Raw genomic sequence first — 13,717 nt, forward strand, 5'->3', positions numbered from 1 at the left:
AACGAACTTCAGAGGTGAGAAGGGGATACTCATTTCAGAATGTTTTTAAAAAGAAACAGAAATTACGGGTGATATTTCCGTTCTTTTCCCCCCAGTAGCACTTTAACAAAATGAAAAGCATGTTAACGGGTATTCCTAAAGTAAATACAAGAAAGAAATAAAGAAAATACCACACATGGGGATAACTTGAAGGAACTAGTTGCGAATTTCAAAGAACACTTCGCAGGGGACTGGACCATACTCTCTAGCGCAGCTTCTGGCAAAGCCCCGGGAATGGCGCCGGAAGTGGGCGTGGCCCTCCCGCGGCTTTCTGGGACTCGTAGTTCGGGGCCCTAGGCGCTGGCGCAGGTCAGTATCACGAATCCTGCGCTTCTAAGTATCGGATTCCACGTGAGAGGTGAGAAAGGCCTGGCAAGCAGCGCAGCCTACGCAGCCGGCTGAGAGGCGTCTGGCGTTTGAGTTGTGGGAGTGTCGCCGGGGGAGGCGCTGGGCTGCGGGGGCCCGGAAGCCTGGCGGGTGGCCGTGGGAGGGCGCGCGTCCTGGCGGAGGTGCGATCAAGGGCCGCACGTGTGTCCGCGCGCCGCGGCCGGCGCTGCGTTCCCCAGACCTAGCGGTGATCAGCTGAGACCAGGCGGACCCAAGCGCTGAGCCGGCAGTGGCTCCGAGGGGTCCTCCTCTCTACTGCCTGAGCTCCGGCCTTGGCCGGCCTGGGAGCTTCGCAGTTGGCCACACCGGCCTTTTACACGCCGATGACCGCCCTTATTCGAAGGAGGTTTTCGGTGGACGTTAGGGGCCCTAGAGGGGCTCCTGGGAGGGACCAACCCGCCAGTCCCCATAGCCCTGTCCTCGCTGAAAAGAGATTGCGTCAGAGCCCCTGCATCCCAGATAGAGTCTGACTTTTCAGGCGTCTGGGGCAGCCGAAATATCTCCGAGAGGCGACACATTCATCCGGAGAGCTACTGCTCTAACTAGAACGTTAGGGCAAATGCTGGGGAAATAGGCACATCTTAGAGCTGCTGGGGGCAGTGGGATTTTCTTGCTTTCATGGGTTTGCGACGGAGGCTTGGCCTATTTGATCCAAAGCCCCGTGGAGAGAGGTGCGGGAGGCGCCGCGTGAAGAGACAGCAAAAGCATCCCAGGAGAGGGTGTGTAAAGGTAACAGGACCTGATAACATTTTTCCCCCAACAGTCTTGCTGAACTGGCTAGTCTGTGTCCTGCAAAGTGGACCTGATTTTCACGGCTTTTTCGCTTCCCTTAACTCCACTTTTCCAGGAATCTGTCCTTCCTGAAAGGAGAAAATGACCAAGTTCCAGGTGAGTTGGAGTTTCTCTTTTCTGAGATTGGGAATATCCTATCTTTTGGGGGAAGGACATCAGCATTAACTGAGTTTGTATCTGCTCTGTATCTGGTGTCAGGTGTGTAACTGAGTGTGTAGCTGGTGTCAGGTCCTGTCTTGGTTCTGTGTGTTTTTTTTTTACCTTGTCAGACTTCAGCGTGAGACATATAGTGTTTATAAATGTGAGTATAGGAACATGAAGATACTAAGAGCATATAGCTATCAAATGATGTCACCAGGGTCTGCACAATCAGCTGACTTTAAATTCTACCCCTGTTTTTACTGAACTACCTACCTCGTTGAGTTTGACTCACTCCTCAGAGGACTGGGCTATGCTCCTTTATTGAAAGACTTCACACAGCATGTTTGGTCCAATCTCTGGAAGCATGCCTTTTCCTCCCAGACATTTCACTCACATTGAAAGTCATCCAAAGCTATTACATGCTCAATCCAGTGCTACGTTGTTTTAGGAAAGCAAATAGAATTATAAACTGCAGTGCTTTTCTTCATGAGCATGTGATGTGTGTGGGAAAAAGTATGCACATTAACAATAATCATTTATTAAATTTGAGTTAAAGACATGAGAAAAATTTGTTACATAACAGCTCAGTAATTACCATGTCACTCCCAGAAATCCTCCTCAGCCAGTCTGTGCATCAGAATTATCTGTGGTGTTCTTTAAGAATTAAATGTTCATAAGCAACATTCCCCTAGACCTACTGAAAGGGGAATTTCACTCCTTTTTATCTCTTTGATCTTTGTACAATCCAAAGAGTTATTGCATTTATTGTAAAGTATTTCTCTGCATACCTGACGTGAGCATCACTAAGGTAGATAGGATGGGTTGCTCATCTTTTGTGTTCTGCTTGTTTTGTTCCCTTTATCAATGTATCTACATTTTAATTGGTACAATGAATTGTTGAATTACCATGTAAGCTTTTTAAAAAAACTTGTCATTTGTCTGCACAAAACCACTTCTAGAAAGCTACCTCAAGACTAACACTTAGTATCATAGAATGTTTGAAAAGAAAGGGATTAGCCAGCCACCAGGGATGCCCCTCTTAAACCTCTGCCTTGGTGCCATCATCTTACAGAGGAGAGCTCTAATTCTGAGGGAGCAGAAGGGAAGTACCATGTGTTTATTGCAGAGACTAGCAAAGTCAGAAGTCAACCCCATGTTTTCTAACTTCATGCTGTTTCTTCTCTGTAACTAAACAGGTCATCACACCAGGATTTATTTGAATAAAATATCAGACTGGGTTTTTTTTTATATGAGATGATTTTTTAAAAATTGAAGTATAGTTGATTTACAGTGTTTCAGGCGTATAGGCTGAATTTTAAGGGGGAAAAAAAACGAACTAATTCTTAACAGCGCCACCAGCAAGACCATCTTTTTGGTTGGCAAAAACCATCCTCACATCCACATCCATAGAAAGATACCACGAGTTCTTATAAAAATCAGTTTGTTTAGAGGACAGTAAGCTGCCTCAAAGTATTGAAAGCGTGACATCTTTGTGCCTTGAATATGATTGAGAACTTCAGCAAAGATTGACATAAGTAAGAACCTGTGCTGTTTTTTTTTCCTTCTATCTCTTCCCTAATGATTATGCACTATGATGAAGTTGAGGATTGCTAGAACAGTGACATTTTGAGATCCTGGCATATGTTAATAATTTTTTGAAGTTAAGAAAAGGACCTCATTCCATCATTACTTACTGTTTTCTATATACCAGACCTCTTCCTTGAGTCTGCTGAAAGGTAGGAGTCCCACTTAACCCTTCTCTTCCTCTGTGACTTTGAATGAGTAACTTTGCGGATATGAACCTTAGTTTTCTCATCTATAAATTGAGTGCCGAGTTGGAGGATCTCGAGATTTCTTTTACTTGTATCATTTCATTATTTTAAATTGTGAATTTATAAATAAATATTTGTCATTTAGATTTTGAGTCAGGTGTGCTGTTTGCTGAGGATTTAAAGGTTAGTTGAGTGTGGTCACAGAAGCCAGGTGAAATGTAAGGGGGGAAGGACCCAGGCTGAGCTTGAAGAATTGACAGGAACCCAGTCTGTAAAGCCTTGCAGGCTAGAATGAAGAGTCTGGATTTTACTCCATGTGCATGGAAAAGCCTTTGGAGAGTTTCATGCTTGGCATGGTACGTGTTTTAAAAGATCACCCTCTCTACTCTGTGGAAGATTCATCATGTGGGGGAACAAAAAAGACAAATTTAGGAGGTTGGTGTAGGTGGAAAGTTAATGACAGCTGGGACTTGTAATGATAATAGTGCAAGCTGGAAAGAAGTGGGTGGCTTCAGATATGTTTTAAAGGCAGAGTTGAGATGACTTGGTGATGAATAAAATGTGAGGAAGTGAGAAGAAAATCAAAAGAACTTCTGGGATTTGGGCTTGAGCAATTTAGTAGGTTGTGTGGCACTTGGGGGACAACAAGGGAAGAGCAGATACTGATGGAGATTGTGGGAGCAAGAATTCTGTTGGGGTGACTTACCTGGTGGTCCAGTGGTTAAGACTCCGAACTGCGGAAGCAGGGGGCATGAGTTTGATCCCATGTCAGGCAACTAAGATACCTACATGCTATGCGGCACAGCCAAAAGATTTTTTAAAAAGTTCTGTTGGGGCTTGATATGTTTTAAGTGCCTTTTAGACATCTAAATGTAGATGTAGGTGGGAAGTTGGAGCCTGGAATTGAGAAGTAAGGTTAGGACTAGAGATAAATGTTTGGGAATACCTAAGAGTGTTTTATGGTTGTGGGTAAATGTGCTATTTTATTTTTTCTAGGAATGTTCAACTACTTAGTTTAGAACAAGAAAAGACATATGATTTATATGACTAGGGGAAAAATTGATATCAGAAGTATACTTTGGCTGAGAGGAAAAAGAGGAAGGATTAAATGATGATGATCTTGGTAAAACAGATGTGAGGGAGGAAAAAGAGAAGAAAAAATAGGAAGATGTTTTTAAGGTGTGAGTTTTGAGGTAATCTTTCAAAAACAGAGTGATCCAAATAGTGGAATGGCCCTAATTGTGGTTCCTGAGTTTGAAATGAGGCAAAGATCGTTGGCATTAAAGAGATTAAGAAATGTGAGGCTAGAATGTTGGGTAAATCATTCTCCTGAGTGTTAAGGTTATCAGGATAATAGTAGGAATGGGGCAAAGGGACAGCTCAGCAAACTAGACTGAGATCAGCCTGAACCGCACACTTCCTCTGCATCCTTCTCCTCTCTTCCAATGCTCCCAACCTCACCTTCCTTGCGGGGCATTTGTTCAGATGGTTGTCAGTTGAGGAGGAATGTGCTTAATGTTTTAGGAACCAGTAGCATTCACGGATGCCTCTGTGGACTTCACCAAGAAAGACTGGGGTTGCTGGACTCTGTTCAGAGGAAGCTGCACGGAGCTGTGATGCTGGAGAACTACGGCCCCTTGGTCTCAGTGGTGAGAACATGCACGTGAACACAGTGCCCTGGAGTCTGCTTCTTCAGTTTTGAATATCCATGGGGCCCCAGGAACTATAGTTGAGGAATCACTCTCTTAATTTCTTTTTGGCAGCAAAGGATGTTTTTGATTATTCTAAGCAGCTAAAGAACTTTGTGTGTGTATGCTCAGTCATGTCCAGCTTTTTGTGACCCCATGGGCTGTAGCTCACCAGGCTCCTCTGTCCGTGGAATTTTCCAGGCAAGAATACTGGAGTGGGTTGCCGTTTCCTGCCCCAGGGGATCTTCCTGCCCCAGGGGTCGAACCCATGTCTCTGTCATCTCCTGCCTTGGCAGGTGAGTTCTTCACCAGTGCGCCACCTGGAAAGCCGGAAAGAACTTTACTTGGTGAGAACTGGAGAATGGTAGCCTTACTTGGAGAATTGTCCAAGAAATCGTATGTGGTCCATCCTTTATAAGCCAGAGTTTGAGACTGCTTTTTTTTTTTTTTTTTTTGCACAGTCACCCACACCTGTATGTCTCAGATGTGCTCTCTCAGTTGGAGCAAGTTGAGGATTATAGTATAATGGAGAATTCTCCATGCCCATTACCTTTATTTTATTTTATTTTATTTTATTTTAAATTTTTCAGTGGGTTTTGTCATACATTGATATGAATCAGCCATAGAGTTACACGTATTCCCCATCCCGATCCCCCATCCCACCTCCCTCTCCACCTGATTCCTCTGGGTCTTCCCAGGCCACCAGGCCCGAGCACTTGACTCATGCATCCCACCTGTCCATGCCCATTACCTTTAATTGCTGGTGTAGAGCCTCTAAACACCCCCCTCGCTTTCAGAGCCTTTCGAGCTCTACTTTTACTACAGAGGATTATTCTCTGCTGCCCCAGGGTCACCCTCCTTTCCAGCTAAGCCTGTTTTCCTGAGGTCCTCCATGCTTCCTTGCTCTGGGGCCCTTGATTACCATGCTCTGGTTTCTTGTTAATTTTGTCTGTTAAGATTTTATTTGAAGTACTTTACATGTGTGAGATCTTCAACCACCCCTCCCATTCAATCTCCTTCTCTTTTCCTTTTTTTTTTTTAATCTTATCTGTCTTTGGCTGTGCTGGGTCTTCATTGCTGTGTGCAAGCTTTTCTCTAGTTGCAGAGAGCAGGGACTACTCTTCGTTGTGGTAAGTAGGCTTCTCATTGCCGTGGCTTCTCTTGTTGTGGCACACAGGCCCTAGAGGACATGGGCTCATTAGCTGTGCATGGCTTAATTGCTCCGTGGCATGTGGAATCTTCCTGGACCAGGGATCAAACCCGTATCACCTGCATTGGTAGGCAGATTCATATCCATTGTACCAAACAGGGAAGTCCTCAATCTCCTTCTTTTCTCAGAACTTTCAATTTATGTCTCACAGGCTCAGACCTGATTACATATTTTTTTGTATACTTTTATTTTAACCCTTAGATCTGTAAGTCTGATTTATTTTCTTTGGTTCCAGCCAGGTTTCTGGAGGGAAAGCAATGTATCTAAACTCCACTGCTTTATGTACACGTGTGTGTGTGAGTCGCTCATTCGTGTCCGATGCTTTGCAACCCCATGCACTATAGCTCTCCAGGCTCCTCTGCCCATGGAATTCTCCAGGCAAGAATACTGGCGTGGGTTGCCGTTCCCTTCTCCAGAGGATCTTCCCGACCCAGGGATTAAACCCAGGTCTCCCACATTGCGGGCAGATTCTTTACAGTCTGAGCCACCAGGGAATCAAGATTTAAAAATTGACTGCTGTGGAGTTTAGCAGCAAAGAAATATGTCTTATAGTCTTATAAAAGAGACATTATAGTCAACACAGTGTGTTACTGTGAATTCATTAAGTCCTGTGAAGGATGGAGAATTGTGTTCTGAGAGAATGAGGGCATGAGATGGGATGAGAGTGATAAATGTATTGTTGAGAGGTTCAAGGAAAGCCTCTGAAGTGATGTTTAAACTGAGACCTAAAGTGTTAATGGGCATCAAACAGGTGACTGGGTAGGGGAAGAATATTCCCCTGAAGAGTAACCCCCCTGAGATGGACTGCTGAGTGCATACATTTGTGATTTTGACACATAATTGTTAAAATGTCCTTCTTGAGGGGTGATGCCAATTTACATTCACAAGCAACATGTGTCAGCGGGCTTTGGGTTTTTAACCAGTGTTAACAGGTAGTTTTAATTTTAATTTATTGTATTATGATATACTGCTATTTTTTAAGTTTATCAATATTTGATATTTTGTATTGACTTCATTATTTCCAACATGCCCATTATCCCAAGAGTTTACATCAGAGTCACATCAATGATTAATACTTACATTGCTTTGATGTCATAACTCTTGTTCCTGCAGAGTCAAATAGTATACATAGATTACAGTTCCTTTTTTTGTTTTTCCCTTTCCTACAACTAATTTTTGCTTTTCAAAATATATTTTATTTGAGGTTTTTCCCTTTCCATTCAGTTTCTAGAGCATTTTGGTTGAGTTGGTTAATTACTGTTTTCTTTTATATATCAACACTTGATTCAGCTTGTCTGTTTTATTTATTTCTTAATGCTCACTGCTATTTCTTATATGTCATCTTTTTCTTAATTTAAAAATTTTTACTACAGTACACTGCTGAATAATTGTTTCAGTAATTTTTTAAATCCTTTCTTACCTGAAAAAGTGTCTCGCCAGTCTACTGCTTGACTTGGGTATGAGATAGAAGGCTAATTTTACAATCAGTTTACTTCTTAAATTAGAAGATATTGCTCATTTATCTTCAGGTATACAATACTGCTGTTCCATAGTTCACTGTCAATATAATTCTCATTTGTATTTGCACATAACCTGGCTTTTCTGTCTAGATGCTTTTAGCATTTTCTGGGGTTTATTTTTTGAGTTTTTTTGTTTCGTTGAAGTCCTGAGGTTTCACAGACAATTTTTAACATTTAGTGAGCCCTGACTCCTAAATTCTAAGAAATTTTTTTTCCTTGTTATTTCTTTGATCATTTCTTTCTCTTCATTCTACCTCGACTATATTTATTGAACTCCCACAACATAGGCTTTTATCATTCCATCTGTCTACCTTTACTTTGCATTCCTTGGGTACCCCTCAGTCTTCATTTTAGGTGAATATTCATTTAGCTATTCAACCCATCTAGATTGCAGACCTTAAAATCAGACTGCCTGACAGTAGCTATGACACAAATTACTTGATCATTTTAACCTTGGTTCTTCCAGTGTAAGATGAGTGTCCTAATAGTTTTTCTCACGTAGAATCATGCATCTGCTGTCTGAGTGCTCCAGATGAGGACAGTAAATCTTAAATGTTGGATGGCATCACCAACTCAATGGACATGAGTTTAAGCAAACTCTGGGAGATAGTGAAGGAGAGGGAAACCTGGCATGCTGCAGTCCTTGGGTCGTAAAGAGACAACACAACTTGGTGTCTGAACAACAAGTCTCAAATATTATGATTGCATTGTTTTCAATCTTTTTATTAATGTAGAAAAATTCTAATTATTCTTTATAGCAATGTGTTTATATTTTATTATTAGGTCGTAGTTTTTTTAAATGTAATAGCCCCTCAGATTTCTCTGGGATTTTCATTATGAACCTTTTCAATTCTATTACCTCTGTTTACTGTTTCATGAGTTTGTGCCTCTCTTTATTGATGTTAGTTTCTACTTTTTTTGTTTGTTTACTTATGTAAACATAAGTTTGTAAACATAAGTTGTCTCTCTCTCTCTCTCTTTTTTTTCCAAAAGTCTTCTGTTTGCAGCATGATACTGGAGGGTGCCACCCTCAGCTGACACTCCGTCCTTTTTTGGTGCATGTGTATTCAGCTTACAGAGGACATCTCTGCTGACTGGGCTTGGGATGAATCTAATAAGAACCCAGATGGTGAGTGATGTAGACCCTTTTTTTGAGATTGCCTCTTAAGGCCAGTATGTTATCTGGGACATGCCCTGCTTCAGTTTCCAGCTCTGGGATGTCCTTCTGGTCAGAAATTCCACCTCACAGATTAGCTTGAGGCTTTATCCCGGGCACATGTGGAGTTGGTTGCTTCTTTTTGTACCTCAGTCCTGTCATTGTGCAGGTTTGGCATTACCTCAACTTATGCTGCTGTCTTCAGCCCAAATCATACTATTAGGAGTCCTTCTTTGCAGTTTGTTTTTGAAGCTTTATATGGGGCCACTACCCTTAACCTCCTAGTTTTTCATTTTTTTGTGGGGAAGAGGGTAGTTGGGACAGTGACACTGCTAATGGCAACAACTAGTCAAGACATTAGAAATGCCCAACGTGATATAATAAACCTATTTCCAGAATAAACCTCTCTTACTTCAGAATAGTTGATTTCTGAGCTTGGAATTTTAATTTCTCGGACTTCTTCAGATGTTCTCCTGCTTCTTCGGGAGCCTTTTTCTGTACGTAATTTGAGCTGTGCATTTGTTTTTTGTTTGTTTGTGTGTTTCCCCATTAGACCTCATCCATCTGCACTTTATCACAAGGAGTTCCCTAGTAATTTTATTCTAGTAATGGCAGTCTTTCTTTTTTTTTCCAAGATCATTGTGGATTTTTTTATTTTGGTCATTTCAGTGTAATATAAGGATCTTTACACTAATTGTTTTGACTAACATACATACTACAGATCTTCCTTAACTTATAGTTGGGTTATATCCCCATAAACTGATTGTAAATTGAAAAATACTTTTAAGTCAAAAATGCCTTTAATACACCTAATCTACTGAACATCATAGCTGAGCCTAACCTGCCTTAAATTTTTATGCTCAGAACATTTACACTGGCCTACAGTTGGGCAACATCATCTAACACAAAGCCTGTTTTATAATAGTGTTGACTATCTCATGCAGTTCATTGAATACTGTACTGAAAGTGAAAGACAGAATGGTTGTAAACGTACTGTGTGGAGCTGCAGCTGCTCCATTGCCCAGCATCACGACGGAGGTTTGTCCAGCATATTGCTAGCCCAGGAAAAGACCAAAATTCAAAGGCATATCACTGTCACACCACCATAAAGTCGGAAATTTGTTAAGTGAAGCTATCGTAAGTCAGGGACCATCTATAGTAAGTCTAAAATCTATATTCCTAGCACAATTCTTTCCCAGGAGCTCCAGGTCCACATGTTTTACTTACTGATCAAAATATTCCACCAGCACCACAAATTTAAAAAGTCAGATCCCAAGTTTGCTTTCTATTCCCCTTCCCTACTCTAGCCTTGGAGATTAAGATCCCCTGACTTATGATATTGTAACCCACACCTAGTCACTCATTCAAGGGACTTGAGAGTCATGCTTGGGGCCTTCTTTCCCTTTTGAGTTTAGTCAGTCATCATGTGATTTAGAACAAATCTCTCCCTTTCTCTCCATAACCATCCTCCTCATCACTCTTCTGATTTGCTACAGCAGCTCTCTCTCTACCTTAAAGTCCTGCTCATTTATGATGGTATTTATAATCACAGAGTCAGTCATTTCACTCACAACTGTAATCCTTAGTAGCTTTACATCTCTGAGGGGATCTCTAACTACACACTGAGCCCTTTGTTCTGGCTCTTGTCTTCGTCTCCAGGCATAGTCTACCACTGTTACCTGTTTTATTTCCTTCACAAGAAACTACTTATACTTTGCCAGAACATACCATATTTTCTCTCCACATTCCACTTTTTTTCCCCTTACATTTGCTCCCAGAAATTTTCCCCAAGGTTTGAGTCAACTGCCCCTCCGTGTTCCCATGACTAGCTGTGCGTTATCTATCCAGTAGCACTTACATGGCATTATTGTTGACCTATTTGTCTTTCTTTCCAGTAGATTCTAGCTTATCAAGCAAAAGGATTTGTATTTTCTTCCTTGTATCCCAAGCACTTATTAAAGTCAAGTACTTCATTTTATTTTAATTGACAGTTAATTGGTAAAATGGAATGAAATGTTAATTGTGGAATAACAAGGATGTGGGATTCATAGCCTTCTACAAGGCTAGGGTACAAATACTTTTATTGGCAGTACTTAAAAGCAGAGACAAGATTTCTGTCTTGTGTACCCAAGCCCTCTCCCTTCCTGACATTAACCCAAAGGACTTGAGTATAAGGACAAGATTGAACTTTTTTGCTAGTTACCTTAGGCAGCTCTGAAATCTTGGAAGTTTCGTTTATTATCACTAAATTCCCTTTGTTCCCTAGGAGACTTGAATGAAAATTTTGTGGAAAATGAAGATAAAGTACTTATGTTATCTATTACCTCAAGAGCTTTCCTGCTGGCAAATTTTGAACCAGGTGGCTTAGTACAGTAAGGAGGAGTCAGAATTAAATTGTGAATATTCAGAGGGAGGTGTAAGTAACCCTGAACTGGATCTTTCTACTTGTCAGAAGTGGAGAAAAGTCTCTTCTCATATTTCCAGGAACCACAAGCAGTGTGGTGACTCTTCAGAGTGATGATTTAAAAAAACATGGAAAGTGAAGAATATTCATCTTTGAAAGTCCCAATCCAAATGGCCACCCAGTACTCCTCATTCTGTAAGAATGAGCCCCAGGATCCTCAGGAAAGCAAAAGTCTGTTTGTAACTGAAGAAAGCACTGAGAGGAAACTGACAGAGGGAAAAAGTCCTCCCATTGAGCATTGTTCAGAGAACCTTCAAGATAAACTTGTGGCTGATGTAAAAGAAGTGGTCTTGCCATTGTTCAAAGGGGAGACAATTTGCCATATTGGCCAGTTGAAAGAATCCTTGGAGCCCTTTGACTGTAACCCCAAAGACGTTTGCGGTTGGAAATCCCGGGTGGCCAGTCATCGTCATCAGAGAGCTCATACAGAGGAGAAGCCCTATAGCCATCAAGACTGTGGGAAAACATGTACCACCAGCCCAGGTGGTCACCCTGGTGAGAAAATCCGCCTTTCAGAGAAAGTGTACAGATGTAGTCAGTGTGGTAGGGACTTCAGTGAGCGCTCAGAGCTAGTCCTTCATCAGAGGGACCACACCGAAGAAAAGCCCTACAGATGTGATCAGTGCGGGAAGGGCTTCACAAGGAGCTCAAGTCTCCTCATCCACCGTGAAGTCCACGCAGATGAGAAGCCCTATAAGTGCGATAAGTGTGGGAAGGGCTTCACCAGGAGTTCAAGTCTGCTCATTCATCACTCAGTCCACACAGGTGAGAAGCCTTATAAATGCGACAAGTGCGGGAAGGGCTTTACTCAGAGCTCCAAACTGCACATCCACCAGCGAGTGCACACCGGTGAGAAGCCCTACGAGTGTGGGGAGTGCGGTATGAGCTTCAGTCAGCGCTCCAACCTGCACATCCACCAGCGCATCCACACAGGGGAGAGGCCCTACAAGTGTGGGGAGTGCGGAAAGGGCTTCAGTCAGAGTTCAAACCTTCACATCCACCGCTGTTCACACACGGGGGAGAAGCCTTACCAGTGCTACGAGTGCGGGAAGGGCTTCAGCCAGAGCTCAGACCTCCGCATCCACCTGCGAGTCCACACTGGGGAGAAGCCCTATCACTGCGGCAAATGTGGGAAGGGCTTCAGCCAGAGCTCCAAACTCCTCATCCACCAGAGAGTCCACACTGGAGAGAAGCCCTACGAGTGCAACAAATGTGGGAAGGGCTTCAGCCAGAGCTCCAACCTCCACATCCACCAGCGGGTCCACAGGAAAGATCCCCATTAAATGAGGTCTTCAATCACATGCTCTTACTCCAAAGACTTCAATATTTCTAACATCACTCTTACTTTCACATTCTCAGGATATAGTAAGAGTTATTCAGATATGTTCCCTCACTGAAAGTCATTCACTTAAGGTATTTAAGTACCAAGCACTTTGTTATGCTACACAGTGAATTGATTATTCTTGTTGCTCAGATGGGTAGAGTGAAAACGTCTGTACTTTGCCATTCAGCCAGTGTTACTAGAGCTATATATCCTACCCAGCATTTCTAAGTGCAAGAACCTTATATTTGTCTAAGCAGAACGTGTTTCCTTTGTTCACACTCTGAGAATCTGGAACTTTGGCTTTCTCCTCAAACCGTGTGCCTTGTGTTTTTCATATTTCCTTCCAGCCCTGAGTAGCCCTCTTTAAACTATGATTGCACAGTATGTTTTAATATTTGCTATAACCCCCAAAAGTCATTTGCTTTTGCAGCTTTGTTACTGAGCCAGACTTGTGTCATCTTGGCCAAGCAGAGTAAAGCCAATCTACTGACACTGGCTTGTAAAGAAAGGGCACCATTTATTGCAGAGCACCAAAGGAGTCCAAGCAGCTAGTGCTCTTCAGACCCAAATTGATGGCTTTCAGGGAAACATAAGGTGAGGAACAGGGGACTGTGGGGTGCATGATCAGCTCATGGACATTCTTCTCATTGGCTGATGGTAAGGCAACTAGGAGTCAACATCATCAACCTTCTGTTTCTAACCCGTCTGGGGTCTGCTTGCTTGTGGGCAGCAAACAATTAACCTCTTACATCTGGTGGCAGTTTCAGTATCTGCAAAACAACTCAAAGGACATGGCTCAGAATATTATCTGTATTCTGGAGGAATTACAGGTCCTTGCTTCACTTAATAGCTAAACTATTATTGTTTTGTTTTGCTTGACCTTTTCCCTTTCTTTCTGCATTTTTCTCTCTTCTCTGATTAAATTTACACTTTGGAACTTGGGGAAGGCTCGGAGAGTATGTTTTGAGATGACAAGGCTTAAAATATGTACTCTATTACACATAATTCAATTGGGGTGTGGAGCTAGGACACCTCAGAGGGTTAAGGATCATCTCCTAGAAGTTAAAACAAGAAACTTGTAAAATAGTTGAGAGAAAATTGTTTTTTAGTGAATATATAAGTAAAGCAGAAGTTACTATACAATGAACTAATTGCAACCCTGATTTTCTAAACAATGACTGATTCCCCAAGTGGTACTTAAGAGGCTCCCTAGTCACCTATATT

The 13,717-nt window shown here is 42.2% G+C and overlaps 1 protein-coding gene across 6 annotated transcripts; it reads left to right on the top strand.

Moving 5' to 3' along the window:
• Nucleotides 1-326: 326 nt before the first annotated feature.
• ZNF239 (zinc finger protein 239) lies at nt 327-13,434 on the top strand. 6 transcript variants are annotated; one of them, XR_010661541.1, is made up of 5 exons: nt 357-397; nt 1,274-1,314; nt 2,960-3,095; nt 4,656-4,780; nt 8,543-8,679. XR_010661541.1 is itself a non-coding variant. In XM_065922815.1 (3 exons), exon 3 carries the CDS (start codon nt 11,238-11,240, stop codon nt 12,450-12,452), a length of 1,215 nt encoding a protein of 404 aa, XP_065778887.1. In that variant the 5' UTR covers nt 493-1,155; nt 1,274-1,314; nt 10,972-11,237; the 3' UTR covers nt 12,453-13,434. The 6 variants fall into 6 exon arrangements, 1 of the variants encoding a protein (XP_065778887.1); XR_010661540.1 differs by lacking the exon at nt 357-397 and adding an exon at nt 490-1,155; XR_010661539.1 differs by lacking the exon at nt 2,960-3,095 and having other exon boundaries at nt 327-397.
• The last annotated feature ends 283 nt before the right edge of the window (nt 13,435-13,717 follow it).

This window comes from Muntiacus reevesi, chromosome 2 (genome assembly GCF_963930625.1).
Source record: "Muntiacus reevesi chromosome 2, mMunRee1.1, whole genome shotgun sequence".
NCBI lineage: Eukaryota > Metazoa > Chordata > Mammalia > Artiodactyla > Cervidae > Muntiacus > Muntiacus reevesi.